Below are 14569 nucleotides of genomic sequence, written 5' to 3'. Positions count from 1 at the left end.
AAAGTATAAAGCCTATGTTTAAAACATGGCCTTTATTAATACTGCCCACTGAGCTCCATTTTTATTTTACATTGAAATACTTCTGCTTTGCAAAGAAAAGACAGAAAAGTGCATTTTACAAGAGTACTTTTTTTGTTTTTAATTCTCTGAGAAAATGGAATCTGAATCACAAGTTCACAATGTGGTAAAATGAAATTAAGAAACAATGATTTCAGTAATGCTATGCCATCACTAGTGTTTAGCTCTGACTTCTTCTTGTAAATCAGATCCTGATATACAGTCTAGAGCATCTAGGTTATTATTCTACAGCATATTAAACACAGAAAAGGAGGTTTAAAAAAAAAAAACCCCTTTCAATGTACAAACATGAATTTAAAAATTGCTTTTAAAAAATCACCTTTTTACATAATGTATATGCAAAACTGCTTTAAATACATGATTTTGGAAGAATTATTTACAAAATGTATCAGTCTGTGGAACAATTCACAGACAAAGCATACATAGTTGCTTTACTTAGTTGTTGCATCTCAACTTTGGGAGATATAAATTCATTCGGCAGTATAGCAAACATAAAAACTGTGACAAAGTATCTTAAGGGCAACCAAAAATTTGATCCTCAAAACAGTTTAAATACTAGGACTGCCAAAGTTTCTAAACAAGGACATACTTTAATGATCCAGATGCCCATTTATAGTTCTATACTGTTTGACGGACTGAGACAGACTCCCTTTAACACAGGCAAGGCTGCAGGATGCAACCTCCTGTAAAAAGGACAGCTGAGAGCTATTGTCATCCAAAGAGTGAATTAACCTAGAATTTTCTTTTTTTCAATTTTATTAATATTTTAAAAAATACATAAAAATACAACATCCAATGTCTGAATAAATATATTTAACAAGTTGCAAGATAATACCTTATTTTACACAAAATTTTCAGCTTTAGAAATCTTGTTAAATAACTTCATTGTTGTTATATATTTCATTTTTGTCTTTTTGTAACAAAATAAAAACTCTGAAATTACATAGAAAAAAGACAAAATATTTTTGTCAAGGGATAAGATAGTCCACTGAAAACTTATTCACAATTCCACTGTAAACATTAATAAACATTAAAATATTTGCATAATTGTGTGCTCAAAAATCCTATAAAAAGTGGAAGACTTATTACAACTGTAGTTTTCAGTCAACTACACTTCCTTTCACAATTTATTTTGTCCCATTTACACCTTTAATCCTGGGCACACTGCTGAACATATACTTTGGCAGTTCTAAATAGCAAGTGCTTCCACAAAAATAAAAAAAACAACAATAATGAAAAAAACACAACATAAACCCCCTACTCACCAAGTGTTCAAATACATCTTAGTGAAAGTGCAGCAGTAACTATTCAGCTGGGTAATATTTTGATGTTTATCATGTGCACTTGCTTGTCTATGATTTCTATAACACCTGAAAGCTTTATTATACAAATTCAAATTTGCTAAGTGCCCTTTGTTCTATATCACAACAAATGAAAAAAAAAGTAAAGAGGAAAAATTATGACAAATATGGCAGGCTGCTTAACCTTCACTTATTAATCAGCTTATTTTTTGCAACAAGAAAAAAGAAGAGAGAGGGGAATAGATACAATCCGGCCTGGAAAAGTATACAGGATATACTTAGCAATGTCAAACCAGTTGAGTGCTTTCTGTGGTTGTAATTCAGGGTCTGGGGATTTATGTCCATGGCAGCAAACTGCTGGGAAGGTAGAGAAAATGTTTATCACCTGCATTCTACAGCAAGTACATTTTGTGGGGGAGATGATGATGAGGGACTCATTCCAGTGTCTGATGAAGCAGATGACATGGAGGCTCCCGCATGAGACACTGTGGAATCAAAACAACTATGTTAGATCCAAAAACTGTTACACAAAGATACCTAGCTAACAGCAAATTAGAAATAAAATTCTTCTTAACATTATTCACCTTAATCACAGGCCTCTTATATGTCACATGAAGGAGTAACAAATTGTCAGCAAAAATTTTGTTTGGCTCAATTAAGTAGAGTTAGTCTTTGGTCAGTTAAGTACTACTCAACACTTTAAAAGACATCATAAAATATAAGGATTAAAGAGACAAAAACTCTTAAACCTCTAGTTGGGGGATCCCCTGAAGGAACTTAGCTCAATCAGAAACAAGGTCAACCTGAGATAAACACAGAACCATAGGGAATTTCTGCTTTATCTATGGGTCATAGGACCATAAAAGAATTAACTTAACTCAGAGGATTTCCTCTGACAGGTATCAGAATCATGGAGATCAGGACGGAAGTAATGTGTGATAAGCAAAAAGTCCTCAAATGGTTTTAATGTAATTTTCTCCAGGAGGACATAACACAGATTAGGGATCAGTACTTTGAGCATTAGATGTTTTGCCACTTTTTAAGTTCTTTGCTTTTATCTTCTCTTTCCTTGCAAAACTCTTGTCTTCTGCCAATCTTTCCCTGATTGTTCCTATTTTATTTGAAGTTTTAATTTTTGTTTATTTAAGTGTCATTACAACTTCTGGGGCTCAAGCGACACTCCCGCATCAGCCTTCCAAGTAGCTGAGACTATGGGTGCACGCCACTGCACCCAGCTAAATTTTTAATTTTTTGTAGAGACGGGATTTTGCTATGTTGCCCAGGCTGGTCTCCAATTCCTGGGCTCAAGCCATCCTCCTGCTCCAGCCTCCTAAATGCTGGAATTATAAGCGTGAGCCCCATGCCCAGGCAACAAATTCTTATATATATGCCAGAAATCACTCAAATCTCAGTTTAATAACTCATTATGAAAACCTAAGCAAATAAAAATGGGGAAAAGACTATAATAAGCTGGGCATGTTGGCTCATGCCTATAATCTCAGTACTTTAGGAGGCCAAAGCAAGAGGACTGCTTTAGAACAGGGGTTCGAGACCAGCCTGAACCACATAGTGAGAATGTGTCTCTACAAAAAAAACTAAAGTTAGCTGAGTGTGGTGGCAGGCAACAGTGGTCCAGGCACCTGTGATACCAGTAACTTGGGAGGCTGAGGTGGTAGGGTCGCTTGAGCCCAGGAGTCTGATGCTGCAGTAAGCAGTGATCACGCCACTGCACTCCAGTCTGGGTGACAGACTGTCCCCCTGCCCCCCAAAAAAAGATGGTAATAAAAAAATCTTTTTGGCCGGGCGCTGTGGCTCACGCCTGTAATCCCAACACTTTGGGAGGTCGAGGTGGGTGGATTACTAGGGGTCAGGAGTTGGAGACCAGCCTGGTCAACATGGTGAAACCCCATCTCTACTAAAAATACAAAAATTAGCCAGGCATGGTAGCAGGCACCTGTAATCCCAGCTACTCGGGAGGCTGAGGCAGGAGAATGGCTTGAACCCAGGAGGTGGAGGTTGCAGTGAGCCAAGATCGTGCCATTGCACTCCAGCCTGGGCGACAAGAGTGAAACTCTGTCTCAAAAAAAAAAAAAAAAAAAATTCTAATTGTCTGAAATGTATGTCACCTTTAGGAAACTGACCCCAGAGCAGTGGTGGGTTCTCTGAAGAAATTTTAATTTGCTAATTTGTTCTTTTCTTCTTTTGATATTCAAAAGTTCTGTAAATACATCTTGGTATTTACAGCTTTTAAAAGAAAAGGATGAACATGAGAGTCTGATCTCTTTCCATTTGCTCCACCCTGTTCCTATTTGTAGGAATTAAAAACTGCTGGACTTGGAGCACAATGGTCAAGACCACACATGACAGGTCACTCTACCACAAAGTCATCCTCTAAATCTCTACTAGAGGCAGAAAACTTCTCTCAACATGATGAACTCTATCAGGTAATTTACCTTTTATTTGTTTTTTAAGAGATATCCCTTCTGGAGCTTTCCCCTCCTGTTCCATCCTACTCCTGGAATAGTTGCTTTCTAGGTCTGCTATGCAGTGGTCATCCTACAGCTTCCATTCACCATCACCTTCAGATATTCCTTCTCTATTTTCCTACGTAGGATTCCTTGTTTGCCAGATCCCATGTCTTCTTAGCTTGGCTTCTAGTGTCTAGTACTACCACTGAGAAAGCAGACTTAAGACTCTTGATGCTGTTCTGAGATCCATTTCTTTTTATATATGTATCTTTTTTTTTTTTTTTTTTTGAGACGGAGTCTCGCTCTGTCGCCCAGGCTGGAGTGCAGTGGCCGGATCTCAGCTCACTGCAAGCTCCGCCTCCCGGGTTCCCGCCATTCTCCTGCCTCAGCCTCCCGAGTAGCTGGGACTACAGGCGCCGCCACCACACCCGGCTAATTTTTTGTATTTTTAGTAGAGACGGGGTTTCACTGTGTTAGCCAGGATGGTCTCGATCTCCTGACCTCGTGATCCGCCCGTCTCGGCCTCCCAAAGTGCTGGGATTACAGGCTTGAGCCACCGCGCCCGGCCTATATATGTATCTTTATATGGTAAATTTTTTGAATCTACTTTTTTTTTTTTTTTTGAGGCAGAGTCTCACTCTGTCACCCAGGCTGGAGTGCACTGGCGCGATCTCGGCGCTCACAGCAGCCTCTGCTTCCGGGTTCAAGTGATTCTCAAACCTCAGCCTCCTGAGTGGCTGGGATTACAGGCATCTGCCACCACGCCCGGCTGACTTTTGTAGTTTTAGTAGAGATGGGGTTTTGTCATGTTGGCCAGGTTCGTCTTAAACTCCCGGCCTCCAGTGATCTACCTGCCTCTGCCTCCCAAAATGCTGGGATTACAGGCATGAGCCACCATCAGGCCTAGAATCTACTCTTTATCCACAGGATTCTGAAATTTCATATGCTTTGGTGATTTTCACCCCCATTATTTATAGAGGGCACAGTGAGTCCTTTCAGTTTTCTAACTCACATCCTTCAGTTCTAGAATTTTAAAACTATTTCTCTGATGACAACTTCCTCTTGTTTATTCAACTCTCCTTCTAGAAATCCTATGATTCAGAAGTTGGAGCTCCTCACCAATTTCCATATTTCTATTATTTCTTCTCTCCTATTGTCTTTTTGACCCTCTAGTGGAATTTCTTCGGCTTTACTGCCTTATTAATTTTTCTAAATTCCTGCTATCATATTTTAAAGATATCCTTCTTGTTCTCTCAATTTTTAAAATAGTTACTATGCTTTTGTTTCAAGGTAGCAGTATCTTTCCCTTTACCTCTGGATACAAATCGAACATCCCTAATCCCAAAATCCAAAATCTGAAACTTTTGAGCATCAATGTGATGCCACAAGTGGAAAATTCCACACATAAGCACTTACCACAAACTTTGTTTCATGCACAAAATTATATAAAGTATTATATAAAATTACCTTCAGGCTATGTGTATCAAGTGTCTATGAAACATAAATGAATTTTGTGTTTAGACCTGGGTCCCATTACCAAGATATTTCATTATGTACAAACATTCCAAAATCTGAAAAAATAAAAAACCCAAACACTTCTAGACCCAAGCATTTCAAATAAAGGATACTCAACTTGGATTAACTATTAAGAATAGTTGTGTGTGTTTTTTTTTTAAATATGGTATATTATCTGTTTTTTTCCAGTTCCTTTTTTTTAACTTTGGCTTCTGCCTTTATGTAGGGGTTTTCCTCAAATGTCTGGTCATGTGGCTTCCATATTTAACATTAAAAAGCTGACTGAAAGCTGTGTATGAGCATCAGGGCTTTTAAATATGGACAGTACACATGTAGTGATTGGCAAGGATCTTGATTTTTGTTTCAGGAATATCCAAATAGTAGGTAATTTTTCTTGGGCTGGTCATTTTCTTTAGAAGAATCTTCCAGTCTCCTCCCAGGAATAAGCATAAGCTTGGCTGCCAGCTTTCAGGAAGCCAAGAGGACTAGGCCTCTTCTAACGAAGAGGCACAGCAATCTAACTATTCAGTATGCAAACTTTCACTCCATCCACTATTTTGGCTTAGCACTTAATCATTACCCTCAGCTGTGGCTGGTGCCCCCAAGTCTACAAGCCTACTGATTTCCTCATTCTCTGTTAAGTTAATCTATTTTCTGCTTGAGTTGGGGGTGAGGTAGACTTGCTTCACTGATGGGAAGAGGAGATCCAATTTCTCCTTTCATTTTCAACCAATCCCATTTCTCAGCATTGTCCCATATCCCTTCTGAGGGCTTTTCTGGGGTTACATGGTATGAATTGTCTTCCTTCTTGTTGTTTTGTCTCACTATGAGGACAAGCAAGCTTAGTTTCAGCAGTATCTCATCTGCTAGGAGAGTTACAGTAGTCCATCAGTTATGCAGCTTCCAAAAGATATACTGTTGACATTTCTTGTCTGCTGTGGTCATTCTCTCGTCCTTTTGAGTTTAGGGCTCTTAATTTCCTTTACTGTTATTTTAACAGGGCTTGGGGATGGATTGTATATGGATATGTTCATGTTTAACTAGAAGTTAATCCTATAACCCCCGAAGGGCTAGCTCAGACACTACTCCCTCTCTGTGATTGCTCCAAAGTAACCTCTCCTTCCACTAACTCCTATACTTGCTAATATCATTCTTAGGGCACACATTGTTCCACTAGATGTTAAGATCTCTGAGATGAAAATCTGTGTCTAACTCATTTCTGCACTTCCACCACCTGGCAGTGCCTGGCGCACAGCACATGCTCATTAAAGTTGCTGGGTGGCACTATCTTATCTTTTAGTTGTTTAGGGAATGATTTCTAATCCCAACAAGATAATTTCCTTGAGAATAAGCCTTATGATTCATTCATTTTGGTGAACCCCATAATAAATACAGTGCCTATTAATAGGTGCCAATAAATGTTTGAGCAAAGAGTGAATTTCAGAAGGAGTATGCTCTACCTGAGAATCCATCACATTTAGTACAACCACACATTTTGAAAGACAGTTCATACTCCCTTTTAAGGGTGTCATTCTGATTAACTCAGTTGCTGACCTACTCCTTTCAACAAAAGAAAACACTAGGAATTTAAAAACAGCAATTAATGAATGTGTGCTATATTCAATTAGTATCAAATTTAAATCTTCTAAAATGATAGGATATAGTTTTGAAATATAAGAGGAGAAAAATTATAATAAAATTACCTTCCCTGTCTTTCTTTTTTAATCTTTTTCTCCTCCTGTCTATGGTTGCAACTTCAGACTTCAAAGACATATAGTATTTTCTGATTTCCTGTAGTTTTTCTTGGAGAAATGAGATTCTCTCCGTACTGTTCATATTATCTAATTCATCTAAAAGGGGGGGAAAAAGTTAATTTGCATTTTAAAATAATTCTTTGAGAAAAATGATGGCAGTTCTATCAAACAGAATCTAACTCATAAATCAACAAAAGCTTTAGTTTATTAAAACCTAGTACAGTAAGCTAAATAAGATTGTAAACAGGGAAGATGTGAATAAAATTCATGATTAAGAATTATTTTTAGATCCCAAATGTTCTATACTAAACATTTATTACTTAAATGATCAGAAAAACATAAGAAAACATCAACACAAACCAACCCTGACCTATCTATAATTATAGTTATCAGAATAGTTTCCCTGTATTGGCATTTTCTTCACTACTACTAGTTATACAGTAGTTAGTGCTACAAAGGGCACTTCAGTTTCACTGATTTATATAAATCATACATGTCTTCTTAATGGAGACCTTCCTGTAAGTCAATATTTATCAAGTTAATTTTATGAAAAGACACAGATTTATACTTAAGACAACATGTAGTGATTATTGCTAAGGCAATATTTGGAATATCTAAATAGTTAATCATTATTCCTTATTAACATTAATCCAAGTTGATATTTTAAGATATATTCCACTTTACGGTATTCATTTATCAAGTTTTCAATAAGCTTCTTACTGAGTTGAAAGCTCCATTTATATGTCCTAGGGGATGAATTTGGATGCTTTTCTCTGTGTTTATCTTTCTCTCCATCTTTGATGTGTGGGGATATTCTTGCAGGAGATCGTGCAAGTTTCTGTGGCTTAGATACATTAAGATGCTTTACTGGGGTACATTTACTTGAATTGTCTAGGACAGGAAGATCTTCACTATCACTGCTTTGTCCTATAAATAATGAAAAAGGTTAACTCAGATTATAAATGATAAAATTCTTAAATATCAAAATGCAACAGACCTAACAATTACATTTCTTGGTATCCTACCTACAGAAATATGTGCACAAATGCACAAAGTTTATAACAGTATAAAAAAAAAAACCAAAACCTAAATGCTCACCAACAGAGAAATGGTTAAAAATGATAAACTTTTTAATACTTTCCTAAAGTTGTTAAAAAGAATGAGCTAGAGTTCATAAGAATAAAAATGGCAAAATATCTAGTATAATACTGTTAAATGAAAATGCAAAGTTATAAAACAATATAGTATTGCTCCATTTATGTTTAAAACAAGCCAACAAACTGCTAAAAATACTAACACTATAAGACTAAAGCTAGCATTGAATAACACCAACCTGTTCCATTCTTTTCATTTTTGGCTGCAGCATTTGTTCGCTTTGGGGTACGCTTTTGCTTTTTTGCCATTAATCCACTATTGCCATCACTTGGTCTTTTCTGACCTGAAATAAGGTGAAAAAGGGAACGTGAAAAAAAAAAAAAAAACCCAAGAGGAAGTATATTTATTCAACAGACTACACTGACATTTCTTTTTTTTAAGAAGAGAGAAAAGAAAAAGAAACTACTTTACAGATCAACAGTACCTAAAACTCAACAGTTTTAATTTTTGGTTTTCATATAAACACTAACTTTTCCCTAGAAAGTCCTTACCCTTCTCTCTGCTCTCTCTCTCTTGTACAATTATACTACAGGTACCAGAGGCAACATTAGTTTCAAATCCATTTGCCGATTCCCTCTCACAGAGACCTTCTTGAGATTCTTCAGCAATACTATCAACTTCAATCGTTACATCACTCTCACTTTTTACGCTTCGAGACTCATCTTGACTAAGAGTAAGTGGTGAAGCTACTGAAAAGTTATGTTGGACTACAGGAGGTAGGGCAGGTGGAATAGAAACAAGAGAATTAGACTCAGAGCTTTCAACTGCTACATCCTCAATGCTGGTCTTATCCTTTTCATCCAAATCATCCAAATCTACTTCATGGCAAACCAAGGTTTCAGGCCCAATCAGAGGCATTGCATCCTCATCTTCTTTTAGTGGAATATTTACAGTTTCTTCAGCTGGACTATCAAATCTTTCATTAGTCAGTTGTTGGATGCATTGGTTTGACTCTGCTATCAATGATGGCATTCCTTCATTTTCTCTTTCAAAGTGCTGTTCAAAATTTAACTTTTTCATTCCCTCAGATCCAATACAATCACTGGTCCTTTCTTGAGATACAGTAGTTGTCATTTCCATTCCATTCTCAATTCTTATTTTTTTCTCTGGTGATGATTGTCCTAGTATTTTCCGTTTCAACTTCTTTTCTTTCACACATTGGTCAATTTCATCTTCTGTAGCAGAAGAGAAGTTTTTATTGTCTAATGAAGACAATTCAAGACTACGAGCCTCTATATGAGGTTCACTTCCTGCTTCATTCTGGCCAAATGATGAAATCTTTATAATTTCTAAAGAAAGATCTTTTGTCTTGCTTCGTCTTCCCTTTCCTTTTGGAGATTTTTCGGCTTCTTTCTTAACTTCTTCTGCTTGTTCCATTTTGTTTCCAAAAATCTGTACTATTTGTTCATTCTCTCCAACTTCTAACTTCAGGGTTTCTAAAGGCTGCAGCTGAGTCCTATCATTTTCTTTTAATATGTGTGCAGAAATCTTTGGATTTTCTTCATCTAGCTTATCATCATTCAAATTTTCATTTTTTTCTAGTTCATCTTTAAGAGAAAGTTCTTCATTTATTAGATTCTTTTCTAAAGCATCTTCTGTTTCACTATCAGATGAACAAGAGTCTGTAAGAGGAAATATTATTATATTATGCAGGTTTTTATATTACCAATGTAATTTTATAATAAAAATCTTACCAAAAATAACAATAAAAATATTAATCATGTACCTCTGAATACCTCCCTGTAGAAAGTTCTGATATAAAACAAATCATAACATTTGTGCCAAGAATTTGAGGGGGAGGGGAAACTACACTAAGCGCCAAGTAAAAATATATTATATTGCGTATTACTAACTCAAATCTACATGAAAAGCTATTTTGCAATATTCCCCAGTATCATATTTAGGTACAAGAGTCCTTAAAAAAACATCAAAGGATCAGTACCTAGACATCCTAGACATGAAGTTAATTTGTTAAGTGGTTTGAGATAGTATCTAGGAGGGACATGTGATGGGCATTTTGTATCCTAAGAAAGGAATATGACATTCTACTTAAAATAATTGTGGAAAGAAAAGTTTTTTTTCTTTCCTTTCCTTTTCTTTCTTTTTTCTTTTTAAGACACAGTCTCACTCGGTCGCCCAGGCTGGAGTGCAGTGGCGTGATCTTGGCTCACTGCAAGCTCTGCCTCCCAGGTTCAAGCCATTCTCCTGCCTCAGTCTCCTGAGGAGCTGGGATAGGCACGGGCCACCACGCCCGGCTAATTTTTGTATTTTTAGTAGAGACGGGGTTTTGTCATGTTGGCCAGGCTGGTCTCAAACTCCTGACCTCAAGTGATCCGCCTGTGTCAGCCTCCCAAAGTGCTGGGATTACAGGCATGAGCCATGGCGCCCAGCAAGAAAAGTTTTTAAAATGGGCAACTGGACTCAAAACTTTAAATATTCTTAACAAACAAGAAAGTACAGGAAACAAAAATTATTCCCTGTAAGTAAGGGAACTTGTAAAATAATAAAGTAGGGTTCTAAGACTGTATAGGATCTAAAAAATATAAAAATCTTGTCCACATGGTGCTCATATCCTCAAGAAGTTCAAAACTGCAAAAATGAATTTTTAAGTGAAAAGGTGTATACAATTTTATTTTGTGGTTTTATCATAAACAGAATGTAGAATTCATTTTCATGTTTTAAAAAATCCCTTTCAGTGGTAGTTTAATAAGGCTGGTATGTAGTTTTGTAGACTGGACACTAAACACAGTTATGCCGTCTAGGTACCTTTCACTTTGTGGACATCTTTCGTTTGTCAGCAGATGGCAGTAAAGAGGAAGGATGTCCTTTTATAATTTGCACACAAGCACAACAGGTACTAATAGCAAACATGTAGTTCAGTATAGCTTTTTTCTTGAAAGAAGAGAAATTTTTATGTAAGACAACCATTTAAAATTTCTTTTTTCGGGTCTGGGCACAGTGGCTCATGCCTGTAATTCCAGCACTTTAGGAGGCTGAGGCGGGTAGATCACTTGAACTCAAGAGTGCGAGACCAGCCTGGTTAACATAGTAAAACCCTGTTGCTACTAAAAATACAAAAATCAGCCAGGTATGGTGGTGCACACCTGTGGTCCCAGCTACTTGGGAGGCTGAGGCGGGAAAACTGCTTGAACCCAGGAGGTGGAGGTTGCAGGGAGCTGAGATTGCGCCACTACACTCCAGCCTGGGTGACAGAGTGAGGTAGGGTCTTGCTCTGCTACCCAGGGTGGAGTGCAATGCTATGATTACACTTGCTGTAGCCTTGACCTCCCAGAGTCAAGCAATCCTCCCACCTCAGCCTTCTGAGTAGCTGGGACCACAGGTGCACACCACCACGCCGGGCTAAATTTTTAAATTTTTTTCATAAAGATGGAGTCTCACTATATTGTCATGGCTGGTCTGGAACTCCTGGGCTCAAGTGATCCTTCTGCCTCAGCCTCCCAAGGTGCTGGATTACAGGCATGAACCACTGCGCTCAGCCTATAATTTCTTAATTACATTTAAAAGTATACAGAGGTAGAAAAGTGGGGAAAATGAGTACAAGCAGAATAAAATATGTTCACCTATACTCATTATAAAACATGCCTGTACCACAATAGTCTGTGTTCTCTTAGAACCACATGGTTTCAGCTTTGCTGAAAGATCCCAGGTGAACAGCACTGAATTTATAGGAGACACTGGTACAGGCTTTGAGGGAAAGTGTAGAACACATTAGGATGCATGGATTGTCAATTCACCTTCTATTAAAATATATTATTTTTAAGATATTTATGAGAAAAAGTATTCCTAAATGAAAACATCACTAAATTTCAAATAAAAATGATACAGCAAAATATTTTCTTCAAATCAAATTTTATAGTTTCAATCATATGAGATTAAAAACCTAGGTGATTTACAGGTTGAACACCCCTAGTCCAAAAACCTGAAATCCAAAATGCTCCAAATTCCAAACTTTTTGGGCACCAACATGATGCCCCAAGTAGAAAATTCCACACCTGACCTCATGGGACAGATTGCATCCAAACACAGGTGCAAAACTGTCTTCGGCAGCCCCAGGCTAGTGTACAGGTAACCTTTTAATGAAAACACAGCATCGTAGGTGGAGATTGAAAGCCTGCTGTTTGTTGTCAGTGTTGTTTAGCAGCCAATACAGATATTCTGATGATGCTACCTCGCTGCTTAGTTTCCTCACACACACTATTTTTCCACTGTATTAATTGTAAGTCATATATTTTACTGTTATGTAATTATGTGTAAGAAAATTACTTATCAGTAGGTGGCATATAAATTCAGAGTCAAGAATAACAGTGATGCCAAACAATCACAGACTGTTCACATGAGTGGCTGAGACAGTTATACCTTTGATTTCTGATGGTTCAAAGTACACAATATTTCATGAACAAAACTATTAAAAATATGGTATAAAATTACTTTCAGGCTATGTGTATAAGGTGTGTATGAAGCACTAATTTTCATGTTTAGACTTGGGTCCTATCCCCAGGATAGCTCATTATGTATATGCAATATTCAAAAATAATAAAAAAAAAAAATCCAAAAATCCAAAACACTTCTAGTCCCAAGCATTTTGGGCAAGGGATACTCAACCTGTACTGTGAATATTTCACACAATGGAAGTTTTATTATTTATGTTATTTTTTTTTTTAAAGTCAGCCATCCTCAAAATCGAGCACCTTCCATTCCATTTGACAGAGGTGAGCTGTCTGGTATATTGCTGCGAGCACTTCTGGTACCTGATTTTCCTTCACTGTTTGCTGTCTTAGATAAGCCATACGGCATGTTTGATGAAAGGGTTGATTTTAAAGGAGGTCGTCCCCGTTTTGACTTCTGCCTCTCCTCATCTCTCTTTTCGTCCTTTTCACTATCTTCTTTATTCTGGGCAACAACAACAAAATGTATGAGAAGGGCCAATGCTTTATGAAAAATGAACATTCTACTTATCCAAAGAAAACTACATCTCAAAAAAGGTTTGATATTTTATATGTCACTTCCTAGTCTGTGCTTATAGAAGGATCAAGAGTTTTCTGGCTGGTCTGAGAGGTTATCGGCACTTATTAACATTAGTGTCACTGAAATTGGTATATAATCCTCCACTTCTGAATTTCTAACGTATTTTGTATTTACATAAATACAATATTGTACAATTTGTAATACTGGAATTATATTGTGATGGTCAGCATTAGAAGGCTATACAACCATTCAGCACTCCCCACTGTTCCCTACTATCCCCTGCAGAAAGGAAAGATACCTATCATCCAGTAGACAAAACCATGGGCAAATCTCTACAGCAAAGCTTGACAACTGAGGGTGTGGGTGAGGGTACAACTGGCCAGTATATATGTGTTTTAAAATTTTAGTATTGGCTTCTAGCATTTAAAAGTCAAATTTCACATTTTAAGAAATATAGTGGTCTTGAAAAATCCTAAAATCTGGCAACCCTGGGTCTGCATTCCCACAGCAGAGTGGTTAGTTCCATTCTGTCTAAATGAGGAATGTGTCCTCTCATTTGTCACGGTTAGTCCTACTTTATCCTTCTCCTATAAAGCCTCTACTGGAATATGAGTTTGAAAGTCATGTCCTAAGGGTTGCTGGTTTTCACCTTTGCCAAAACAATGTGGTAATGTGTTACTTTTAAGCTCCTGGGTTATAAAGAAAAAATCACAATTAACTTTCAAGAATCAAGATTTTTTTTTTTTTTTTTTGAGACAGAGTCTTGCTCTGTTGCCCAGGCTGGAGTGCAGTGGCGCGATATCGGCTCACTGCAAGCTCCGCCTCCCGGGTTCACGCCATTCTCCTGCCTCAGCCTTCTGAGTAGCTGGGACTACAGGTGCCTACCACCACGCCTGGCTAATTTTTTGTATTTTTAGTAGAGACGGAGTTTCACTGTGTTAGCCAGGATGGTCTTGATCTCCTGACCTCGTGATCTGCCCACCTCAGCCTCCCAAAGTGCTGGGATTACAGGCGTGAGCCACCACACCCGGCCAAGATGATTATTACAATAAGAAGATTTATTAGACAAACACAATATCGTATATGCATATTACTAAGCAAAAGAAGCCAATCTAAAAAGGCTATATGGTGTATGATTCCAATTATATGATATTCTCGAAATGGAAAAAACGATGGAGAGAGTAAAATGTCAGTAGTTGTCAGGGGTTGGGGTGGGGGTAAGAATAAACAGAACATAAAGGACTTTTAGGGCAGTAAAGTTACTCTATATGATACTATAGTGGTGGATCCATGTCATTATATATTTGTCAAA

General features: G+C 37.4%; 1 protein-coding gene across 5 annotated transcripts in view; it reads right to left on the bottom strand.

Moving 5' to 3' along the window:
- The window catches only part of ARID4A (AT-rich interaction domain 4A), a 75942-nt gene continuing 61373 nt past the window's right edge, over positions 1–14569 (bottom strand). For 4 of the 5 annotated variants that reach the window (XM_015143782.3, XM_015143783.3, XM_077941066.1 and 1 more), the window contains 6 exons: positions 12981–13182; positions 8763–9893; positions 8450–8554; positions 7837–8043; positions 7066–7212; positions 1–1864 (listed from right to left, as the gene is read on the bottom strand). In XM_015143782.3, coding sequence (XP_014999268.2) covers positions 1761–1864; positions 7066–7212; positions 7837–8043; positions 8450–8554; positions 8763–9893; positions 12981–13182 — 1896 coding nt within the window. In that variant the 3' untranslated portion in view covers positions 1–1760. The remainder of the gene's footprint in view (positions 1865–7065; positions 7213–7836; positions 8044–8449; positions 8555–8762; positions 9894–12980; positions 13183–14569) is intronic. The other variant, XM_015143784.3, reaches the window with a different exon arrangement.

This window comes from Macaca mulatta, chromosome 7, assembly GCF_049350105.2.
Source record: "Macaca mulatta isolate MMU2019108-1 chromosome 7, T2T-MMU8v2.0, whole genome shotgun sequence".
Lineage (NCBI taxonomy): Eukaryota > Metazoa > Chordata > Mammalia > Primates > Cercopithecidae > Macaca > Macaca mulatta.
This window is presented reverse-complemented; position numbering and strand designations above follow the sequence as displayed.